Below are 26,272 nucleotides of genomic sequence, written 5' to 3' on the forward strand. Positions count from 1 at the left end.
TTTATTATGTGCTATTAGATTGAAAACTTAGTCTTTTAGTTAGAAAAAGATTAGAATAACCACATAAGTAGAATGGGGGAGATACGTGTGACCAAGAAGAGATACATCACCAATCAGCAGAAGAAGTATCGGCCGACCGAGCAAAAGATGGAGAGACAACCTTTCATATAGGTATCAATTCGCCAATGAACAAGCAGAATATTGCTTATAAAGAGGAATCAGAAAAAGGCGAACAACTGTGTCCGACTACAAACCCAAAGATAAAAAAATGTTGTAAGACCAGAAAGTGGTGAATTAAAAGAAAAGAACAGTGAAGGCTGATAATGATGATGAAGTATGTTATTATGTAATAGTGTAAAGAAATTATTATTATCAGCCACAATATAAATAGAATACAAAAAAATACTCGTTAGAACTTGTTAAGAACAATAACACATTATTTTAGTTATCTAATTATTAAAAAGTCTCCCTTTTTAATTTGCCCATTAGCGACATAAACAACTTTTTAACTGCGTAATCAGTTAATTTTTGACATCTTCATTAAGTTTTTCATAAACAATTAAACAGAACAACCAAACAGGGGGTACTATAAATATAAGCTCCACTTCGTAGGAAAGTAACTCTGTTCAGAATGGCTTTCTCTATTTACATCGTCTATGTCATTGCATTGGCAGGTCTTGTAGGTAAGTATAATTTTTATTAACGTACAGATGAACCGAAACAGGAATAGACGTTTGCAATAAATGATTTTGAATTTCTATTGTTGAAGTTATACTTCTTTACGATCGAGGGTAAAATTTTATACTTGCCTGGCGCATACGCAGTCAGACAGTATGTAGTTCGTTGCCAATCTTTCAAATTATGTATGTATCAGCGCAAATAAGTCATTAAAAGAATATATTAGTGTTTTTAGTAAATGTATTATTTATTATAATTATTGTGTCTTTGGATTTGTCTTCCTCGGAAATAAAATATTTTATAATAATAGTAAGTATATTTACTTTAAATTTTAAAGTATTTTTATACCTCACTTTTGGTCTATTGAATTTGTCAGTATGTATGAGAAATCTTGTAAGCTGTCAAAGCAAAGGGAGTTTGGCTCGGCGATAGCGCGTTCGACCGGAGATTGAGAGGTCCCTGGTTCAATTCCGTTTGTTATCTATTTTTTTTTTATTATTTTTAGTATTGTTTTAATAAAAATTTTTGGAAAGTAGTAAGTAAAAATTAGTTTAAACTTTAAATACACATAACCTGTTGAAAGTATATTTATTTCGTTGAAATCATATATAATAGAAGTATAACTTCTTACGTGCGCAAAAAGTACACACACATTCTTTTTTTTATTTTTCTTTTATTTAATTATATTAGTTTTGAAAAATTGGAAAAAAATAAGCGAAGTCGAGTCGTGAGTTATGTACAGGGTGTTTCTCAATAAGTCTGTCAAACTTCAAGGCACAATTCTGCATAAAAAATAATGACAGTTTGATCTATAAACATATGTCCAGAAATGCTTCGTTTCCTAGATACCACTAACACCGGTTGAGCTATGAAAATAAAATTTATTGAGTTTTAAGAGGTAGTTATTGTGCATTTTTTGACATTTGAATTTTGTATTCATCTTTGGCGCGCATACGGGTAATGGTCTGAATTTTTTTAAAGAAAAAATAGTACGCCACTGTGATATTTCAAAATTAAAATTATTTTTAAATTTCTCGTGTAATTTGTGATAAAAATCTTTCTTTTCTTATTTTCATATGATGCACCGTTTTTATGCAAAAAATGAACAGAGCGCGTATTTTTCTTTTCATATCTTATCAAGAACTGATACTGAGACAATAATACTTAACTAGAACAATAACAGAAAATAATACTAATAAGATTTCAACAACACGCAAAGATACAACAAATGTTCAAAATGACCTTCTTCACTGGTTACAGAAAAATTTTATATTGATTATTGACTCGCGTAAGGGTAATGTTCTGAATTTTTTGAAGAAAAGATAGTAGGCCACTGAGATATTTCAAATTAAAACCATTGTTAAATTTCTCGTATAATTTGTGACAAAAAATATATCTTGAATTTTTTTCGCACGAGGCACCGTTCTTATACAATAAACTAAACGCTTACACAGTATTTTTGAGGTATTTCTCATGCATGGAATTCAAGTAATTTGTAAACGTTAAGATGTTTTATTTTTTTGCATATAAACGGCGCCTTATATGCAAAAAAGTCGAGAAATATTTTTTGTCGTAAATTGAACGAGGAATTCAAAAATCTTTTTTTATTTGAAATATCTCAGTGGCGTACTACTCTTTTCATTAAAAAAACCTGCAGACCATTATCCGTACGAGCGCCAATGATGAATATAAAATTCTTCTGTCACCTCCGAAGGCGGTCATTTTGAATATTTGTTGTAGCTTTGCGCCTAGTTTAAATCTTATTAGCGTCTGTTATTGTTCTAGTTTAGTATTATTGTATTAGATAGTTCTTGATAATGTATCATAAAGAAATGAAAAACACGCGCTAAGATGTTTTTTTTGCATAAAAACTGTGCAACATATCAAAATATGACGAGAGAAATTTTTTAGCATAAATTAAACGACGAAATCATAAATAATGTTTAATTTGACATAGCTCAATGGCGTACTATTCTTTTCTTTAAAAACATTCAGACCATTACCCGTATGCGCGCCAATGATGAATACATCTTATTTGTATTTCAAAAAATGCACAATAACTACCTCTTAGAACCCACCAAATTTCATTTTCATAGTTCAACCGGTCTTAGAGAGATAAATAAATTGGCACTTTGAAAGAAAAATTTCAACACCACCTATCTCGGAAACGAAACATTTCCGGACATATAATTATAGAACGAACTGTCATTATTTTTGCATGTAAAATTACCCCTTAAAGTTTGTCATACTTATTTAGGAACACACTGTATATACCAGGACCAGAGAGTTTGCTAAACAGAACATCTTGAGTGGGGATTGGAAAATTTTCCCGTCTAATATAAACATTTAAGGACCGAGGGTCCATGCACACCCTAATATCGCCGTTGGCCTTGGGTGCTATTACTATGGGGTGTACCCAGTCCGTTGGCTCACTTACAGGTACAATAATTTTTTCAGCCACCATTTCATCAAGTTTTTCCTTCACTTTGGAATTAAGAGCAGCAGGTATTTTTCTAGCACCAGAAATTCGGGGTATAGCATCATCCCTTAAGGCTATTTTGTAGCACCTATCAACAAGTCCTATACCTGAAAAAACTTTTGTATGTTTGCACAGAATGTTATTTACACTAGTTGGAATGGGAATGTGTTTGTCGGAGTCTATAATAGTTTCACAATTGTTACCATTCAGGTTTAATATTTTTAAATCATTAGCAGCACTAAGTCCCAGAATAGAACTAGGGTAGGGGTCCCTTAGAACATAAAATAAAAGTTTTTTCTGGATATTATTATATTCACAATTTATATAAATCTGTCCGATAGTGTCTATTTTGTGACCAGAATATGATGAAAGTTTTACACGTGAAAGTTTATTAGATGGAATATTTAAGTTTTTAAAATCACTAAAATTTAAAATCCACAAGGAAAAAAGTTTTCCTGTAGTTGGCTGTATACCATGTGATACAAAAACAATAAATGCTGTATAAAAGGTATATTTAAAAAAACCCTCAAAAGGGCCACATCAATTCACATAACTAGTTTTCGACTGGTTTACCAGTCATCATCAGTGCTTACGTGCAATGTACATGTTAGCCACCAAAATGCTATTTTACAAAAATATGTGGGTCAAAGCCCATTTCAAGTAGTCCGTTAAGGAAACATAAGTATAAAAAGCTACCTTAAGCCTTGATGTTCACTTGCCGTCAAACTTCCAACATGTGAACAAGTCACACCCAAATTTCAGATGTTACCTAGGGCAAATTAAATTATATTTTAAACATCAAGGCTTAAGGTAGCTTTTTATACTTATGTTTCCTTAACGGACTACTTGAAATGGGCTTTGACCCACATATTTTTGTAAAATAGCATTTTGGTGGCTAACATGTACATTGCACGTAAGCACTGATGATGACTGGTAAACCAGTCGAAAACTAGTTATGTGAATTGATGTGGCCCTTTTGAGGGTTTTTTTAAATATACCTTTTATACAGCATTTATTGTTTTTTTTTTTAAATTTAAAATGTTTACATGACTGCCCGGATCAATTTTGAAATTAGTTTTAGTACCCATGAGAGATATCCTCTCAAACCACTCAATAGCATCAACTGAGTCTATTGTCCACACGACATTTTCGGAACAGTCAATAGAGTCTATACGCACTTCTAATTCCTCAGTACTGTCTTCCAGGTTTTCGGAAATTTCGTGTACTCTATTCATGCTGCGGCAAAATTTACGATAGTGACCCCTACGGTTACAGTGGCCACAAGTTCTATAAAAAGCAGGACACTTACCTCGTACATGTTGAAGACCGCAGTTCATACAGTTACCTCCAGCCGTTCTGCCACTCCTGATGTCAGCACTTTTACTGTTGCCGCTGTGCTCTGCTTTAGACCGAAACTGTTCATTTTTCTGAAAGTTGCTACTTGTTGCACTACGCGCACTATCACTATTTGGCATGTATTGTTTATTAATTGCACTTACGGATGCACTGTCTGCCGCTATTTGTCTCTGGGTTAAAACACTTGATTCCATTGACCTGGATATGTTTATAGCTTCAGCTAAACTAAGATCTGGCTTTTGTAATAATTTCTCCTGTATTCTTTCATCTATAACTCCAAGGACAATCCTATCCCGTATCAACACATCTTTTTCTTTAAAATCACATGAATTTGCTAACTCTTCCAATGACATGACAAATTGTTCTATTGTTTCACCCTGTAACTGGTTTCGTTTGAAAAATTTGTAGTGCTCAAATACCTGATTTTTAAGTGGCTCACAGTATTGATCAAACTTTTCCAATACTACTGACAATTTCTTTTTGTCTTCTGCTTCTTCATACTCAAAGGTATTATAGATACGGATGCCCTCATCTCCTAAATAGTTTAATAGTATGTACTGCTATTTTTATGCTGTCTGGTTTAGTTGACTTCCCACTAGCCAATATGTAAATATGATATTTTTGCTTCCACAACTTCCAGTTTGCTGGGAGATTGTTACCCTTGAATTCGAATTGTTCAGGGGCTCTACACTGTTCAAATGACTCGGCCATTTTAAGAAAGTAAATTCTACAGCTAGCTAGGTATTATACCACCTTAATTGAATGTGTTTTTTAGAAAAAACCGAAAATGTTTTTATGATTACCGCTAAATCACGCCATTGACATAACCTTTTCACACAAAGTTATTTTAAACATTAGTTTTCCGTTTACCGCTGCCACCATGTTATGTCCTGAATATTAGGTAAACGGGAAAATATTATTTACTCATACACTGTACTTTGATTATTACTTTTATTTAATTAGAGAGTTATTGCCAACGTCTTTTAAGTCGACCTGTAATAAAAGATCCTTTATTTTGACATATAAGCATGCGCAGTATTGCGTCTTTTATTTTTGTCTTTTAATAAAATACAGGCCGCCTGTATTTAAGGAAAATTAGAGGACACCTTTATTTTAATAAAAGTTCCTTTATTTTGACATAACGTGTCAAAAATGTGAAGAAAGGTCTAACTTGTATTTTGAATTTATCTTGCTTCTTTGGATTGATAATTTATGTATTGTGGGATTGATATTTGATTAAACTTTCATCATTAAAGTTGTATGTTGGGTTTTATTTATTAAAAACAACTCTAAGTAATATTCTGAGATATAGATTATTGATGTTTTGACCCAAACGAATAAAGAAAAGAACATTTTATTGAAGCTTGAGTTATTACAAGAAGTTGTAAAAAGGAATATTACGTAAATAATTTTAAATTGTTACTAATTACAATGATCAGACTTAAAATATCAGTAACTCATTTATTAAACTCAATATATTTTACATTTTTCTATAGAAATAAATATTTATTGAAGATATAAGAGATTGAAGATATAAGATCAATAAATTTTAATGAAAGTTAGGATTTGTTAAAATTCTAGATTCAAAATAGAGTTCTATTCAACAGATATATAACAACAGGTTAACAAAATAAAACAAAGGTTCAAGTATTTATTTTTGAAAATTTAATCTTTTATAGATTAGAATCTATAAAATTTTTAATCAAAAGTATTAATACACTTTCATTTTCATGCCATATTCTTCTTTTGGTTCTTATCCGTTTCGAATGTTGGAAATCATATAGCAATCGTAACCTTGCTAGCTGCGATTCGAAACAGTTCCATTGATATTCTCCCTCTACCAGGTCTTCGCTTACCTTTGACTGTACCTTGCAATATGTACTGCAGCAGGGAGTAACGGTGCTGATTTATCATATGTGTCCCAGATACTGCAGTTTTATGCGTTTAATGGTAAACACAATCTCCAATTCCTTCTTCATTCCTCCTTGTTCGTGATCCATTTCATGCCATCAGTATTTGTTTATTTAAACATTGCCAAAAAAATTAATAAAAACCAGCATAAAGCTTAATTCTTCTATTATCTTTTTGTATATCGGGAAGTTTATCCGACAGATTACAGGTCTTTTCATTTTCAGATAACTAATTATTGGGAAGTTTATATAACAGTATCCTTAGTATCTGTCTTTTCAGCTCCGGATAACTATTTACCGGGAAGTTTTTCTCTGTCAGATATCTATTAGTATCTAATCTGTCAGATAAACTTCCTGATAACTAGTTATCCAGAGGTGAAAAGAAAGAAAGAGAGGGCCATAATGGATAAAAGATCAAACGCCAATAGCATGTATGTATATATTTATAAATTTATTATTTAAAACCTGCTAATGATCATAAAATACTTAAAATAAGTCACCAATATATTATTTATATTTATTTATAAATTTATTAACAAACTGCAGTCCAATAAAAATAAAATTAGTTTAAGCGCTAGCTTTAAATGTCGAACAATAATTTTAAACAAACACACACACAATTTAGTCGCATTAGATTAGCTCCTGGTTGAAAATGTACTGCCACAGCTTCTATATCAATATCAACAGCACACTCATTTGCCAGTATTTCAACGTTTTCTCTATTATGTACTACTGCAATATGTAAAACTGAACAAGCTGATATTATTCTTTGAATAAAAGGTAACTTGCATCTCATTACATATGGTAAAATGGGAAATCTCTTCACAATACCAAATGTTCTTTCAATAACAATTCTTGAAGGGATTTGTGATGGATTATAAAAACACAACTTCTGTCTGAAAATTCTGGAATGGTGTCATTCGGTAGTTGTAGTTGAGGAATGGATATCCACTATTCCCTAATAATATATTCTCCAGAAATTCCCCATTACATATACCCATAATGCAAAAGTATTTAAAAACTCCTAAAATAGTATTTCCAATTTATTGCACTTCCATATTATTGAACGATGAGTATTATGGGATATATTATGTTGTTCTCTAAACATCTTTAAATGACAAAATAATTAAATTTAACGTTTTACTCTTCAATTATCTTATTTTAATTTATATCGACAAATGGAATTTTATAGGTTATTTTTATATTTACAAAAATATTTCATGTCATTTGTCAAAATAAAAGATTCTTTAACTGCGTTTGCAATACCACTCTTTTAGACCCGTCCTGTATTTGTCCTTTATTAAAGTATCCTGTAATAAAGGATCCTTTATTTGCCGGTGGCAATAACTCTCTATTAGTTTATACATTTTAAATTATATGACCTGACATGAGTTGTGACATAAGTCAAACTGGGGACCTGGCTGTCAGCTGCGTTGCCAGACGTCTTTGATGACCTTGATATATGACAATATATGTATATTTATTCAATATGTATATGTAAACTGTTTCTAGACCTCACCTATGCTGATGTTGAAGTTCAAATTAAATGCCAGAAAACCGGAAACCTGATCGGTGCTGATAGCTTTAACACTGAAGAATACGGTACCACGAAATTGTACGCAAAAAAAACTGTAGCTCATAATAAATGGATATTTACCGAAGAAGCTCAATTCAGGAACAAAAAACTATATACAGCCGAACTGAAAGATAACTCTAAGTAAGTAAAATAATTATACAGTGTGTCAATTTGAAAAGGTGTCCCGTGTCCCCTCGATAATTTTTTGGTCCCTGTAAAAAATTTAAAAATATGCAAAAACACGTAAAATTTATTTGTGAGATGGACATTTTGTACGCCAGTTTTCAACTAGATTACTAGTAGGCGATGGGCACACACCTACTTTTAGGCTTAAAAATCGATAAAGTGACCACGAGAGGCGAATGGCAAATGTTAATCATTCTTTACGTTTCGGAGGTCGCTGAATCCGAATATGAAGCTAATTTTTATCTAGAGTTGGTGGAACATATCCAAAAGTCAAATTTTATGCAAAAATGCGAACAATAAATTTTGATGATTTTTCAACTTTAACTTGGTGTATCTTTGGTCTCTGTAAATATTTCTTTTGAAAATTGTTCACACGGTCCCCATTAATAGACTATGGGAAGTACTAGAAAAGACCAGCATAAATGTATCTATTATACGGGCACTCAAAGAACTATATAGAAACTCGACATCCAAAATTAAAAACGGAAATAAAATATCAAAAGGTTGCCTGACCACTAAAGGTCTAAGGCAAGGATGCTATATATCTCCAGTATTATTCAATACATTGATGAAGCCCATAGACAATGGCAGAAGAAGTGTAATGGAACGGGACTACCGCTGCACTATGCAGACGACCAAATTGTAATTGCACAGGACAAGGAAGATCTTGAATATATGGCAAGGAGACAGGAGACTAATAGAGGAATATAGAAAATGGGGCCTGGATGTGAATACAAAAAAAAAACACAATATCTCTGCGTAGGAAGGGAAGAAACGGAGAACTTGAACCTGGAACAGGAGATAATTACAAGCTGCAATGAATACATATATCTGGGAATAAAACTAACTAGTACACAGGACGAAACGAAGAAATTAAAAAAGGATAGTAAAGGGAAAACAGGTGATAGGAGCCCTGAACTCGGTACTGCGGAAAAAAATATAAGAACAGAAAATAAAAAACGAATTTACAACACAATATTAAAACCAGTGTTAACCTATGGAGCTGAAGTCTGACAATTAACCAACAAGTACAAAGATAAATAATCACTAGCCACTAAGATGGATTTTTGGAGAAGGTCAGCAAGAAGATCTAGACTACATCAGAAACGACGACATTAGACAACAAATGGAAATAGAAAGAACAATCATAGATGACATCAAAAGACAACAGCTAGTTTGGTGCGGACACGTAAGACGAATGGATGAAAGGAGAATCCCCAAAAAAGTGTTAGAATGGGCCCCCAAAGAAAAACGAAAACGAGGAATACCAGCAACTACATGGATAAAGAGCATCTCCAAGGCGATGTCGGAAAGAAATCTAAGAGAGGAAGGCTGCCACAATAGAAAGGAGTGGCGATTAGGAACGGAAAGGCGTAGAACGCTATAAAACCGATATAATATATATGAAAATTGTTCAATATTATCTTAGATGTATTTAGATAACAATGAGATTTTGTCTAAAATTTTTAAACAAATTAAAAGATGAGTTGTTAATTTTTAAACATTTTCTCGTCAGATTTCGTTAGTTTGATGTTTACTTAAAAAAAGTTGAGTAACAAACTTTTTAGTACATAATTTTGACCACCCGTGTTGAGCTGGACCCCCACTTGCAAAAATTATAAAACAAATAGCGCTGATTTATGAGCTATTTATGAGCTTTCATATTCCGCAAATTAAAAATTTTGAGCTCGTTACACTGAGCAGGAATTTAATATTTTAGGGGGGGCTACGTTAGCCCTCCCGCTACTTAAAAATAGGGATATTGAAGCGGTCTTTACGGCAGAATTACGAGCTATTTATGAGCTCTTGAAATAATAGAGTTTCGATTTTTGAGCTCATCCCTTCACCCCAAACAACCCTTTAATTGATTTAACTTAAAAGAAACATGCTGAAAAAAATTAAAATATATCGTATCGGGGATATAATTCGTATAACTTATATATTATAAGAATCAACTCTTAAACCACGCGCATTTCATTTATTGAGATACAACCCCTTCGCAAGAAAACCACTCAATCTTCCCGGATTAAGAGGGAGTTATACTTGGTTGTACTTAAAATGCATTAAATTAATTATTTGGCGACTACATATCATTTAATAATTTATGAGCTCCCAAAATACGCTCATTTAGATCATTAAATTACAATTCCTTTTGTATAGTGCAGTCACTGAAGGTAAAAATCAACTATTACCTTCAATTTCTGTGAACCTTCATCGATTTTCACGAAAATTGGTGAGTGGATAGAGGATACCTTAAGAAACAAAAGTAACATGGTACCGACTTGCGGTTTTAGCCTGAAATTATCCCTTCTCGGGGCTGAAAATTACATTATTAAAAATAGCCCCACCAATCGATAGAGGGACAAATTCTAAGCAAAATGTGTTATAATTAATGTTATTAAAATAAATCAATAGTTTTTGAGTTATTAAAGATCGAATATATTAATTTTTGTGAAAAAAAATGCATGCTTCAAAGCGATTTTTCATAACTAACTCAAAAACTGTAAGTTTTTACAAAAAAGTTTTTATCATTAAAATTGAAGCTAATAAAAAATTATAATAAAATCCTTACTTGAAAAACTATTTAATATTAATTTAAAGTAAGTTATAGGTAATTTAATATATATTTTTTTCAGCGAGTATTCAAATCTAAGGATCCAAGCTTAAATAACGGGAAAGCGATGCATTTTATAACACTTACTAAATACTTGTCAAAGTACTTAGAAATACCTATCAAATGAGCCCCAAAAAAGTTGATATCATCAAAATTTATACTCCAAGAATTTTTTCAAAAAAAAAAATGAAATTGTTTTTTTTTGGAATAACTCTGTTAATTTTTGTGACATCAGGCACATCCAACTATTAAGGTAATTTCAAAAAGCTATATATAAAACTGTATTAGATTTAACATTTCAAATACTTTATTGTTTTAGGATAATAGGTTAAAGGGCCTCAGTTACATTGTTCTCGCAGTAAAATTTAGGCTTAAACGTTTCTATCTTGGTTATTCTGATTCATACAAGACAAGTAAAATCTTTGCTAATAAAAAAACTCAAATTTCGTTATCTATCATTTTTTACGTGTATCGAGTATTGTTGGAGTTATTATCAAAAGCAAATAATTTACGAAAATTTGAAAAATTTTGATTTTTTTTAAATCACATATATTTTAAATTTTTTAAAAATATGCATTCCAAATCGGTCAAAATGTTTAAGGTCATTACTTATGCTAAAGTAAAGAAAGTCTTATAGGGATCAATAAAGATTTTATTTTTTGTGGAAATGGCGTTCGTTTTATTTTTCACTTTTTACTAAAAAATTCGAAAGGGTACTATTATTTTCATGTTTACTTGCTTAATTTTGATGCTATTAACTTCTTTATGTGCTCATTTAATAGGTATTTCTGAATACGTTGACAAATGTATATTAAGTGTATTTTATAAAATGCATCGTTTCCCTGTTAATTAGGCTCGAATAATAAGATTTGAGTACTCGCCGAAAAAAAAATGCATTTAATTACACCTTTAATTAGGTTTTTCAAAACTTTAATTTTCGTAATGGTAACTTTTTTGTAAAAACTTACAATTTTTAAGTGATTTACGAAAAACGGCTTTGAAACATGCATTTTTTCACGAAAAATTAAAATCTGTGATCTTTAGTAACTCAAAAAGTGTTGATTTACTTTAATAACTTTATATAACAAGTTCTACTTATAATTTGCCCTTCTATCGATTTGTGGAGTTACTTTTAATAAAATAATTTTCACCCCCGAGAAGGGGCGGTATCCACCCTCAGGGTAAAGGCGCAAGGTGGCACCACGTCACCTTTGTTTCTTGGGGTATCCTCTAACCACTTACCAATTTTCGTGAAAATCTATGAAGGTTCACCGAAATTGAAGGTATTAGTTGATTTTTACCTTCAGTGACTGCACTATACAAAAGAAATTCCAATTTAATTATCTAAATGCGAGTATTTTGGGAGCTCATAAATTATTAAACGATATATAGTCTCCAAATAATTAATTTAATTCAGTTTAAGTAGAACTACTTTCTCTTAAGCCGGGAAGAAGGGGTGGTTTTCTTGCGAAGTGGTTATATCTGAATAATCGAAATGCGCGTGATTTAAGATTTTATTCTTAGAATATATAAGCTACAGGAATTATATCCGCGATGCAATATATTTTAATTTTTTTGCATGTTTTTCTTAAGTTAAATCAATTAAAGGGCTGTTTGGGGGCGGAGGGGATGAGCTCAAAAGTAAAAAAAATCATTTCAAGAGCTCATAAATGGCTTGTAATTCTGCGACAAAGATCGATTCAATATCCCTATTTTTAAGTAGTGGGGGGGGGGGCTGCCCCCCAACTAAAATATTAAATTCCTGCTCAGTGTAACGAGTTAAAATTTTTAATTTGTGGAATATGAAAGCTCATAAATCAGCGCTATTTGTTTTTTAATTTTTGCAAGGGGGGTGGGAGCTCAAAGGTATTTTGACCAACAGAAGAGGAAAAAGTTATGTGACTTTGGAGATCGACATCAGTCAAGCGCTACCGCACTCGGTACGCGGCAAATCGAAACTCAATGCTCTATCTATATTATACATATAAACGAATGCTAAATGCTATTTTCGAGTCGCCAGATACTGATGTTGTTTAACTATTGAGTCACTATCATCGATTTGAAAATAATCCATAAATTTGATTTTTCACTGGAAAAAGTTTACTTGGTAACGATTTGCCCAGATATACATATACCTATTCACGTATCTATATCATAAACTTTAGGAAAAACTTTTAACTTCGCAGTTTTAGCAGCTCACACCCTCACTGGTTGTGATACAGTTTAATCGATATTTTATATAGGAAAAAAGACTGTTTTTATATTGTTTAAAAATATCAAGAGAAAAAAGTTTTAAAAATAGCATATTATTCGTACAACAGGGTGATTCATTAAGAATGTCCAATCTCTGAGTTATAGAATCTAGACCTCAAAATATTAAGATTTAACCCAAATCACTCAAATAAAATGTGGCTCGTTACTGAGTTACAGGGTTTCTTTAAAAAAATTTATAAATATTTTTACACAGTGCTTTAAAACTATTTGATATATCCTACTAAATTATGATAAATAAACGTTTCTGGCTACTACCAGAAGCGTACGACAGGGGACAGTTAATGGTTTACCATTCCCAAATTCTACGCCACTGGCGTAGATTTCGAAACGAGCCGAAATTTCTTTAACAAGCTTGTCATTATTTTATCTTGTACTCTAATACTTTTTCTAATTCATTTGTTTCTGCTATGACTGATACTGTTCTTTGACAATAAGTAATTCAGATTACAAATATGTATTTTCAATGTACAGTGTGTCCGTAAAGTATGGAATAAATTGGAGAAAAATCTCTCACTCATCTTCTCTCCTAACGTTACTATGAGAGAGTAGCTATGTGCGAAAAGTATTTTTTCTTTGGATGCTATACAATGTGCAACTTCTCTCACTACTTACTTACATTCAAAATGAACAATTTCTCAGACAGTGAGAAAAGTCGGCCATTGCAGTGAGAAATATTTTTTCTCACAGGTTCTCCACACATAATATGATCGCCGTTTCTATGGTAACATGCACATTACAAACACAATTATTTTTGTCAAACAAAATGTGTTGAAGCAAAACTTACCAGGAATTACCTTTCAAAACTGTCCAAATATTTCTAGTAATTATAATTTTAAATATATAAAGTATATAAATTTTAAGAATATTAAATATCTACATGTAGGCTATTGATTATATTCAAAATAAGATAGCTAAAAGGAACTACAACGTTAACGGAGTTTTATTATTTGATATGGTCAATGGACATCTATATATGAAAAAACCGCGGAGTGCTACCATTTAAAGGGGTGCGTTTTTGAGAAATTAGTGAATTAGTCCCTGGGCACAGGTTACATTAGGGTGAGTTCTATGCACTTTTTATACAAATACGTCTACATAAAAATTGTTCCTGGTTAAATTTCCTATCTCAATATAACTTTTTAAAGTCAAAGATACTTTTTTTTACAAAAATATATTCAAAAGAAAAAGCACAAAGAAACCCAAAAGAAAGAAATTTTATTTTTTGTCCCATAACTTTTGTCCACGGGGATATAGGTATAGACATTTCTTCACAGAAAAAAACTTACATATTTTCTCTTTAAAATGATGTTTGGTAGAGGTCATTAGGATTTACAGTTTTCGGAATATGATTTTTCAAAGTTCGCCACTCACAGCAATTTTGGGCAATTTTCCTTGTTATTTCGCAAATATTGTTCTGTAACTTTTTTCTACGTAACTTTAGGTATATGCAATGGTACACGTAATAGGAATAGAAATCAATTAGCTTTAAAATGGTCTGCTGTATAACGTTGTACGACCTTTTTTAAAGAGATTGTGGTTTTTCAAGGTTTTATACTTTTAACGATTTTTTTATAATATAATATAAAAAGAAAACAAAATTATTATATAATATATTATATATTATATAATACCTAATATAAAAAAAATATTATTTTTTACATTTTTTACGAATATTTTTGAAATTTCTCATTATAACTTTTTTTCTTGTACATGAATATACTATCTATATATTGCGCAAAAAAGAGGGCTTACTTTCTGTTCTTTAAAATGGTGTATCATCTATATTTAAATACATAATGGAAACCGAGTGATTCTTTGATATTTTTTTACAAAATTACAAAAACATTAGTCTTAAAAAACATCACTTTAGTTAAAATTATTTAAACGTTGACATTTAAAAAAATTTCAAAATCAAAATCCATCTCTTCGTTAGCATTAGCTTCAATATCTTCCTCTGACACCTCAGTTATCTTAGAGTTCCCACAATTAGTACCCATGCACATGCACCCTTTGCAGAATTTGAACAACTAATTCCTATCTTCCTACAACCGCAGTTTTTTGTACATCCTTTGGTACATTTACATGATATTTTTTCAAGCAAAGCTTGTGGTGCAGGACAGTAAATATTGGAATTAATCCATATTTTCAAGTTTGCCCGGCCGAGTCAAGTGGATCAAAAGTATTACCTATAAAAAATAAGATTCAATCATAACACACAATCAAATAAAAAAGTTATAATGGGGAATTTAAAAAATAATCCTAAAATCAAAAATCGTTGCAAGTACTTATTACAATTTGAAAAAGCACATCTTATTCAAAAATAACCCTAGAATTTTTTATAATTCACCGTTTTAAAGTAAACAGAATAAGCTTTCTTTTTTATTATTTAATATATACCATATAGAAAAAAAGTTATAATGGGAAATTTAAAAAATAATGGTAAAAATATAAAAACTCGTTAAAAGTCTTGAAAAAGATAACCTCTTTAAAAGAAGTCGTACAACATTATACAGTAGACCATTTTAAAGGTAATTGATTTATATTCCTCTTACATGTACCATTGCATATATCTAAAGTTACGTAGAAAAAAGTTACAGAACAATATTTGCGAAATAACAAGGAAAATTGCCCAAAATTGCTGTGAGTGGCGAACTTTGAAAAATCATATTTCGAAAACTGTAAATCCTAATGACCTCTACCAAACATCATTTTAAAAAGAAAATATGTAAGTTTTTTTTGTGAAGCAATGTCTATACCTATATCCCCGTGGACAAAAGTTATGGGACAAAAAACAAAATTTCTTTCTTTTGGGTTTCTTTGTGCTTTTTCTTTTGAATATATTTTTGTAAAAAAAAGTATCTTTGACTTTAAAAAGTTATATTTAGATAGGAAACTAATTCACCTATTTCTCAAAAACGCACCCCTTTAAATGGTAGCACTCCGCGGGTTTTTCATATAGAGAGATTCATTGACCATATGAAATAATAAAACCCCGTTAACGTTGTAGTTCCTTTCTATAGTACATAATCAATAGCCTAATGTATATGTATTTTATTTCAATTTATGTATATAATATACCTAAAAGCACCTAAATTACTTAATTTTGAAGTTTGAACTCTTGTCAAAACCGCATCCATAGAAAAAGTACAGTGTACAACACATGAGAAAATGACATATTTCTCCCTCGCTTGATTTGCGCAGACTTCTGGCTCGTGAGAAATATGTCTTTTTCCTAACTTGTTGTTCAATATACTATAGTGTATGTCTTATTATTTTTTATATTTGACTATTCTCTTGCTTGGCTAAACTAAGTAAAAAAACTACTACGAATGTTACATTTTACAAAAATGATCTGAAACCCGTTTTTCAGTGCGTCATTAATTTTGATGTCATATAAGATTTTAAGAATGTCGCGAATCGAGGCATGACATTTTAGTTAAATCTGACAGTTGTCAGAATATTTGTATTTATGTTTATACGAATATAAATATTTGCCAGAATTTTAATATTTAAGATATTTTGAGGACAAAACAAATAAATATAGAATACAATTTTACTATATAATCTCCGAATATACCAATGACATAAAATATTTATATTTACGTCGTTGACAAATATCTAACATAGAATTACAATTATCATTTTATCCGTTAAAATTGTGAAACCTAATATCACGTAGATCACTTTTGTTTCAAATTATCTTTATTCGCATCATGGATTGGTTACCTATTGTAGAGTATTGTAACTGTAAATCAATTATACATATCTTTAAGTATAAGTAAGTTAAATATGGAAAACCCTTCAACGAATACATAATTTTGGAAGTTCTATGTACAGTATTCACGAAGGTACCTTTTTTCTATCTTCTTCTTTAAGAGCCGTCTCATAATCGGAGGTTGGATATCATCATTATTATCTTTACTCTATCTACCTCTGCTCTGAAGTGTTCTATAGAACTGCTTTTAAACCAGTCCCTTAAATTCTTCAACCATGACACTCTCCTTCTTCCTACACTCCTTCAGCCTCTTATCTTTCCCTGTATTATCAGTCTTAGCAATTCATATCGCTGTCCCCTCATCACGTGTCCCAGATATTGTAACTTTCTTATATTTATTGTGTTTATTATTTCGCATTCTTTGCCCATTTCTCGCAATACTTCTGTGTTCAGTTTCTTCTGTGTCCATGCTATTATAAGCATCCTTCTGTAACACCACATTTCAAATGACTGTAGCTTATTTATGTGTTCTTCCTTCAATGTCCAGCTTTCAAGTCCATATTGCGGTATCGAGAACACGTAACATCTCAAAGCTCTTCCTTTTTTCTGTCAGTTCGATCTTAATGCGTTAGAGCGAATTCGACAAATTATGACGGACTGAAAAAACGGTTTGGGATCCACTGTACCGGGTGTCCCAATAAGAATGGCTCTCGGCCATATCTCAGGAACCGTTTATAGTACAGCTTTGAGAAAAACATATTTATAACAAAAGTTGCCTCGGGAAAAGCCTGGAAATTATTTTCATAACTGTAAGTCCACCGCTAGAGGGCGTAATTGAATATCAAAAATTAAAAAATGAAATTTTACAAAATTTACCTAATTAAAGGGCACTAGAAATCCAATCATCGTATTCTTCATAAAATGCTGCTCATATTTGATTTCACAAGTTTAAGTCTACTTTTGCAAATAAGAGGTGGGGGTGAGTGGGAACCTTCTTATGAAAAAATGGCCGTAAGTCCGGTTCTACTAAATTGAATTTTGCATACTTGATCTTGTTGAAAACAGCTCTTTTTCGTCAATATAAGTGTCTTATTTTCAAAATAGCCTAATAAGTAGTGTGTAAATCAGGAGGCGTTATTTAATTATTTTCAGAAATCTAGTTTTATTTGGAAAATATGAAATACAAGTAGGCGTTTTTATTCCTCTATTACAAAATTATACCAAATTAGCAACATAATACCGAAAACGGCATGTCGATACCTTTTTTCTATCTCGATATATCTTAAGAAACGTGTAAATTTTAGACAATTGTTAATGTCACCGGTAAACGAAGTTAAGGAAAAGTAGTGTGCTATGGAAAAAACAAATAAACATTTTCCAGATGTAAACCTATATAAATAATTAAAACAACAATAAGACAAACAACACTATAAAATATAACAAAGAAATAAAAGCAACTAATTATTTAGTGACGACCTAGATTTTCAAATTTTTGCCCATCATTTTCGATGCAAGCATTTACTCTTTCAAGAGTAAACTGAACAGCAGTTTCAATTTCTGCTTTCGCAATGCTTTAAATGGCGTTTCGTATTCTCTAGATTCTAGATTATGTTTTCTCGAGTAGTGGGCATAGCGGCAAAAAAAGGTCTTTAATCCGTCCCCATAAATAGAAGTCTAAAGCAGTTAAATCTGTTGCTATTTAATTTACTCTTGAAAGAGTAAATGCATCGAAAATGATGGGCAACAATTTGAACATTTAGGCGGTCACTTAGACTAAGTAAGTATTCGCTATTATTTCTTTGTTATATTTTATAGTGTTGTTTGTCTTATTGCTGTTTTAATTAATTATATACGTTTACATCTGGAAAATGTTTATTTGTTTCTTCCATAGCACACTACTCTTCCTTAACCTCGTTTACCGGTGACAGTAACAGTTATGTTTAAAATTTACACGTTTCTTGAGATATCTCGAGATAGAAAAAAGGTATCGACCTGCGGTTTTTGGTATTATGTTCATAAGTTGGTCTTATTTTGTAATACAGGATTTAAAATGCATACTTATATTCAATATTTTCCAAAGAAAACTAGATTTCTGAAAATAATTAAATAACGCCTGCTAGCTTGTACATTACTTATTAGGCTATTTCGAAAATAAGACAATTACATTGACGAAAAAGAACTGTTTTCAACAATACCAAGTATACAAAATTCGATTTAGCAGAACCGGACTTACAGCCATTTTTTTATAAGAAGGTTCCCACTCACCCCCACCTCTTATTTTCAAAGGTAGACTTAAACGTGGCAATTCAAATATGCGCAGAATTTTATAAAGAATACGATGATTGGATTTACAGTGCACTTTCATTAGGTAAATTTTGTAAAATTTGATTTTTTAATTTTTGATATTCAATTACGCCCTCTAGAGGCGTATAATTTCCAGGCTTTTTCCGAGGCAACTTTTGTTATAAATATTTTTTTTTCAAAACTGTACTATAAACGGTTCCTGAGATATGGCCGAGAGCCATTCCTATTGGAACACCCGGTACATTCATTATGTTTTCGAGCTCGGCTTGTTAGTTCGAGCCGAGCCGACACGAGCCACGAGCTCATCCTGAAAGCTCGAAGTTCAAGCCGAGCTTCTATCTCAAGCTAGCCTCGAAATTTCGAGCTGGACTCGAGCATTTCAAAAGCTCGGCTCGGCTCGACTCGAGTCCATCCCTAATAGATATGTAGATTTTATATTTATACATTTTTTTAGATTGCTTTTAACTCATTCAAAAAATTGTAATGGAGACACTGATGCAGTATTATTTAAACGACCGGCACAGGTAAGCCAAATCAACTATTTTAACATCAATTTGGACTCAACCGCCCCACAGCAAATTTATTCGTTTTATAAACAATGTGACAAACAATGTCTTTACGTTGACGGAGAGGAACTCAAATCTGGCAGTTGCGATGCTCATTCAGATAGTAATCAATTTGTAATAACTAAGTTAAAATAAAACAAATAAGATGAAATAACTTTTTAATTTTTGGAATGTAGTAATATTAAAGGTCATAAAAAAGTTGAGTGTATTATTATTAGGGGTCTACCCCAATATCCCGACAGAAAAAAAAACCCGACAGCCAAAATCCCGACACGCCAGAATCCCGACACGCCAAAATCCCGACACGCCAAAATCCCGACACGCCAACATTCCGACAAATCAAAAATCACATATTTAATTCTCTTAAATTGATTGGTATATCACTGCAGGTTTTAATCCCATAAAAAAATACTGTGTTTTGGTCAAGGTTTGATAATTTCTTTTATCTACTCTATGTCATATTATGTATAAGTTTTTAGTTTGTGAAAACTGTCATTATAGATAGCAGTGCCTGAAGGATTTAAAGTGTGCGTGAAGTAACAATGTATTTTAAATGGGACATACTTTTTCGCACTGTTTTTAACTTTCGCGTTGTCATGGTGACAATCCTTAACTTTCGCGTTGTCATGGTGATGACAATATGAGCAATGAATTACAACAAAAGTTTTGACAGTTTTGTGGTTTGAAAGTAGTTAGAATTTTTAAATGTCAAAGTTCTAAAAATTGTAGAATAGAAATGAATTCCAGTGACGAAGAGTTACAGGTTTTTTAATTTGTTTATCGTAGATAAAATATTGTATGAAACTGTTCGTGAAGTACTTTTTGCGAACTTACGCGATTTATAGCACTCGCTCCGTTGTCGCTCGTGCTCTAAAAATCGCGTGCGTTCGCAAAAAGCATACTTCACGAACTGTTTCATAAATAACCATTATAACATAATTACATTTAGGTACATATAGTTACTGTATTTTGGATTTTGTTTACCGAGATCTGTTTTTTATTTTTTGTTACTAAACAAAACTATTTACCATTTAATACGAACTAATTTTTTAAATAAAATTACTAACATAGGTACATAGGTACGTTAAATTATTTTTATATTTTGAATGTATAGTTCAATATACAGGGTTGCGAAAAAGTCTGGCAACAAGGCTTTATCATTGAAACGAATTAACTTAAAATTATGAAATAAATTGGGTTACTAAATGGAATTATATTATGCATGTTTTACAAGAAAACTCAAATTTGTATGACGTCATCGTTTCCAGCATAGCCGCCATCCTGAATTTTTTTAAATAGCAACCTAGGTTGTGTTAGATCAGATTGTACCGTCGCCCCCGTTAGATAAATTATTCCGATTCAAATTTTTTGCACAAACTTACTAAAAAGGAGGTCCTTATAACAAATCTACAGGGTGGCGTAAAACCTTAATACTCTGGGATTGAGATTTTGAAGAGGAAGAACAGACTAAATAGGGGAAAAACTGGAAGAGAAAATATTTAAGATACTAATGAAGAGTGACTTAGCTCAGAAGAACAAATCAAATAGGCAGAGAGACACTAAATCTCAAGTGAGTATTCGGGCTAGCTTCAATACACTGGATATTGGCTTTGAGATATAAAAATAGAGAGATGGGACATGGAAATGATGGAAACAAGGAAGATAATGAGACCTGTTAATACAAAAAGGGAAGGCAACTAGATAAGAACGCTGGAATTAGAGTGATTGGAAAAGTACGACAATGTCTCTAATAAAAGTTACTTATTTTTACGCAAGGAATTCAAATTTGCAATAAAAAATGGGGGCTCCCATTTAAGATTTTAAAGTAAACTTCCACCCCCCTTCGTGGGGGGTCGTATTTGGTGCCATTCGATAGATTTTCCAAAAATATTGAATGAGTGTATTTTTCAGTTTTTCGATGTGCTCGAGTAACTGCAAAAATCCCCGCTTGGGCTCCCCTACCATAGTAAAAGTTAAAATGTAATTGAGCTATAGTTACTATGGTAGGGGAGCCCAAGCGGGGATTTTTGCAGTTACTCGAGCGGGTCAGATTATGTTATGGGGAGAAACTTTGTACCCTGTAAATGTACTCCTACCATATATTGGATCTTAATACAGGTGCGTTCGTTAAGGGGATCCCGAAAAAAATTCTCGCCTTAGAAAAACTCGAAATTGTCAGATTAAGATAAGGTAAGTTAAGTACATGCAAAACAGTGTATATTTTAAAAATCTGACGATTTGACCGGGGCGTAAGGAAATGGGCGAGTCACAAAGTTTCACAAGAAAAAAGCGAATATTTCGCGAAATGAATGACAGATCGAAAAACTAAAAAATATGTATTCAATATTTTCAAAAATCTATCGAATGATATGAAACACGACTACCCACGGAGAGGGGTGGGGGGTAAATTTAGTATTTTAAATACGAATCCCGCGATATTTCGCGAAATGAACATCAGATCGAAAAACTGAAAAATACACTTATTCAATATTTTTGAAAAATCTATCGAATGGCACCAAACACGACCCCCATGAAGGGGGGGTGGAGGGTTACTTTAAAATCTTAAATGGGAGCCCCCATTTTTTATTGCAGATTTGAATTCCTTACGTAAAAATAAGTAACTTTTATTCGAGACATTTTTTCGAATTATGGATAGACGGCGCTATAATCTAGAAAAACGATTGTTGTCTCTATCACCAGTATATATTACAAGAATAAAAAACCGCTAAACGCCGTAAAAATGAGTGGCGCATAAAATATTCCAGCTAAAAAAGATCTGATATGAATATTACGTGGCGCGAAAATGGATTTTCATTTGATGCAAAACAAAATTCTAGTTTTATTTTAAAAGATTTTTCCATAATATTTGCTAAATTTGAAGTAAACGCGCCACAAAAGAGTAACTTTGATACAGTTTGAATTTTTAAACTCTTTTGTGGCGCGTTTACTTCAATTTTAGCAAATATTATGGAAAAATCTTTTAAAATAAAACTAGAATTTTGTTTTGCATCAAATGAAAATCCATTTTCGCGCCACGTAATATTCATATCAGATCTTTTTTAGCTGGAATATTTTATGCGCCACTCATTTTTACGGCGTTTAGCGGTTTTTTATTCTTGTATCAGGAGTTTTTCAAAGTTATTTATAAATTAAATGTATGAAGTTGAATGCAATGTTCCCCTATTACACGTCAAGCTTTATAAATGGTCATCTTTGTTGCATTATATCCCAAATGATCTAGTATCCATCGAATGTACACTAGATTTTTTTCTATTCGAAAATAGATTAAAACAAAAATATTGAGATGGCCGGTAAATGAAGTCGGATTGCCCGTTGCCAGATCAAATTTAGCGTCGTAACCACTAGAACTACATAAACCATTTCGGGAATAATCGTTAATTGGATTATACTTTTGAAGCTTAATAACTTCTAAACGGCTTAACGGATTTTGGTCAGTAAACATGAGTCTGAAACGTATTGACCAGTAGTATCTGATGGATCTAAGGTCAAGTATGATAACTGAAGCTATTACAGGAATTATTGAGCTTGAGAAACCGTTTTTCCCACAGGAAATAGATTTTATCATACTGATGAAGCCTATAACCTAAAAAATTCTAATTTTCCCGGATATAAGGTATACACCGTTAGATTCGTCTTGAGTCCTTCTGGCGCAATTCGTAGGTTGAAATGTTGAGTAATTGTCGAAAAACCAAAATTTTCAAAAGTTTAGTTTTTCAGTTTTTCGGCTATACCGAGCTGTGTGTATGTCTGATCCTGACGGATTAGATACCATTTGAAAGCTTAAGTCAATACTATTGATTTGATGTATTTGCGGTTCTCCTGCCTCTTCTTGATCCGAATATATATACCTCCAAAAAATATGCCGTTTTGTACCTACCAAGTCCTATAGCTGGATTTTGGGTGGTCAAAAGTCACAAACTACACCGGCTCTAAATCGGCCCTGACCCCCTCTTCAAACACAGAGAAAAAATATCAAATCGGTTTAACTTTCAAACACACATACATACATATCCACAAACATTTTCCCTTTTTTAAATAAAAATTGAGTCACATTTCTAAGCTCTATAACTTTTGAATGGTATAACCGATTTTCAAAATTAGACATGCGTTGGAAAGGTAATGATCAGTTCTATTAGAAGCCGCAAAGGTTGGACTTTGAATTTCGTGTATATAATAGTGTCGCGTGTAGGGGGTGAATTTCTGCGCCACTGGCGAGAACTGCCGTTCTCTGGTAATTTTTTCGATATAAAACTAACAGCTTCGATAACCACTAAATCGAAAACTATTAATTTTATCAAAAAAATGTATAATGAACATTTTTTGCTTATAATTAATGTTTTTACCAGCATTTGCGGTCAAAATATAATAAAAAATTTCCACCCTCGAGATGAGGTGGCAACCACCCCATGGTAAAAGCGTCTTTCTGCATCATATAGATTTTGATCCTTGGACTATCCACTACTTATTGTCAAATTTTCAAGCAAATCTATCCATTCTGTAAAAATTGCGAAGTGAAAAATTTCAGTTCTTGGACTAATTATACATTTGGAGCTCTATAACTTCTGAACGGCTTACCTGATGATGATCACTAAACATGAATTTGAAACGTATTGACAAGTAGTATCTGATGCATCCAAGATCGAGTATGATAACTGAACGTATTACAGGAATTATTGAGCTTGAAAAACCGTTTTTTCCATAAAAAATAGATTTGATCATACTTATGAAGCCTATAACTTAAAAATTCGAATTTTCCCAGATATGAAGTATACACCGTTAGACGCGTCCTGAGTCCTTCTACAAACGCTCAGTTATTGGCGCAATTCGTAGGTTAAAATTTTGAGTAATTGTCGAAAAACCAAAATTTTCAAAGTTTAATTTTTCAGTTTTTTGGCTATGGTGAGCAGTGTATATGTCTCAGCTTAATTGCTTAAGTGCCATTTGAAAGCTTATCTTAACCCTATTGATTTGGTGTATTTGCGGTTTTCCTGTCTTTCCTTGAACCTAAGATATATATGCCCAAAAAATATGCTATTTTGTATCTACCTAGTCCTCTAGCTGGCTTAAGGGTAGTCAGAAGTCAAAAATTAGACCGGTTCTGAATCGGCCCTCACACCCTCTTGAAACACAGAAAAGAAAATTCAGATCGGTTATACATACATACATATCCACAAACATTTTCCATTTTTTAAATAAAAATTGAGTCATATTTCTGAGCTCGATAACTTTTGAATGGTATAACCGATTTTCAAAATTAAACATGCTTTGGAAAGGTAATTATCTGTGCTATCAGAAGCCGTAAAGGTCAGGCTTAAATTTTTGAAATTTTTGGGAGTTTTGGGGACGAGAACGAAAAACAGGCTTTAAGTGGGAAGGGCCGTAAAATCCACACCCTTGGACCAAAATTGATGGTTGACATATGAATGGACGAGTCTTTTCCTAAACTTTAAGAAGGGATGTGGCCCAATTTTCAATTCAGTCAGGTTTAGAAAATCGAAAATTTCGTGTATATATAGTGTTGCATGTAGGGGTGTTGTGCGCCACTGGTGAGAACTGCCGTTCTCTGTGGATAACAGGACAAGGTAAGTAGTGAGTATTTTTGTATTTCAGGTCATTGTATTAAGTGTCATTATTTCCTGTCGTTCGTTACTTCAAAAACTCGAGCTTTTCAAACTCTAGGCCTAGAAAGCCCGAGTTGGCGCCCTTCTTCTTCTCTCCTTGTCGTACTTTTCTCCAATCACTCTAATTCCAGCGTTCTTATCTAGTTGCCTTTTCTTTTTGTATTTACAGCTCTCATTTTCTTCCTTGTTTTCATCTTTTCCATGTCCCATCTCTCTATTTTTATATCTCAAAGCCAATATTCAGTGTATTGAAGCTAGCCCGAATACTCACTCGAGATTTAGTGTCTCTTTGACTATTTGATTTGTTCTTCTGAGCTAAGCCACTCTTCATTAGTATCTATCTTGAATATCTTCTCTTCCAGTTTTCTCCCTATTTAGTCTGTTCTTCCGCTTCAAAATCTTAATACACAGAGTATTGAGGTTTCTCGTCACCCTGTAGATTTGTTATAAGGACCACCTTTTTAGTAAGTTTGTGCAAAATTTTTAAATCGGAATAATTTACCTAACGGGGGCGACGGTACAGTCTGATCTAACACAACTTATGTTGCTATTTAAAAAAATTCAAGATGGCGGCTATATAGGAAACGATGACGTCATATAGGCTTGAATTTTCTTGTAAAACATGCATAATATAATTCCATTTAGTAACCCAAATTATTTCATAATTTTAAATTAATTCGTTTCAAAAATAAAGCCTTGTTGCCAGACATTTTCGCAACGCTTTATATTGAACTATACATTCAAAATATAAAGAGACAAGAGTAGAACGAACACACTAATGGAAGAACCGAGGATAGGATAGTAAGAATAGCACGAGATAAGTCACCAAATGGACAAAGAAGTATTGGCAGACCAAGAAAAAGGTGGTGCGATGATTTAAACAATTTATGGGCTAATATTGAACAATAAACAGGCTTTAAAGCTTACATATACACGAAAGAAGAAGAAGCAGACAATAAATACTCATTCAAT

The 26,272-nt window shown here is 32.2% G+C and overlaps 1 protein-coding gene across 1 annotated transcript; it reads left to right on the plus strand.

The window, feature by feature from the left end:
- The first annotated feature begins 562 nt into the window (after positions 1-562).
- Positions 563-19,859, plus strand: LOC114327322 (uncharacterized). Its single transcript, XM_028275910.2, has 3 exons — positions 563-683; positions 7,936-8,140; positions 19,547-19,859. The coding sequence occupies exons 1-3, from the start codon at positions 632-634 to the stop codon at positions 19,791-19,793; spliced, it is 504 nt and encodes a 167-aa protein (XP_028131711.2). The 5' UTR covers positions 563-631; the 3' UTR covers positions 19,794-19,859.
- The last annotated feature ends 6,413 nt before the right edge of the window (positions 19,860-26,272 follow it).

Source organism: Diabrotica virgifera, chromosome 7 (assembly GCF_917563875.1).
Source record: "Diabrotica virgifera virgifera chromosome 7, PGI_DIABVI_V3a".
NCBI classification, from domain to species: Eukaryota; Metazoa; Arthropoda; class Insecta; order Coleoptera; family Chrysomelidae; genus Diabrotica; species Diabrotica virgifera.

What these genes read in the sequence shown, in the direction of transcription:
- LOC114327322 (XM_028275910.2), top strand. Translation starts at nt 632, where the DNA reads ATGGCTTTCTCTATTTACATCGTCTATGTCATTGCATTGGCAGGTCTT. An exon ending in TGCATTGGCAGGTCTTGTAG is followed by an intron (nt 684 to 7,935) that starts GTAAGTATAATT and finishes AACTGTTTCTAG; the next exon opens with ACCTCACCTATGCTGATGTT. An exon ending in GAACTGAAAGATAACTCTAA is followed by an intron (nt 8,141 to 19,546) that starts GTAAGTAAAATA and finishes ACATTTTTTTAG; the next exon opens with ATTGCTTTTAACTCATTCAA.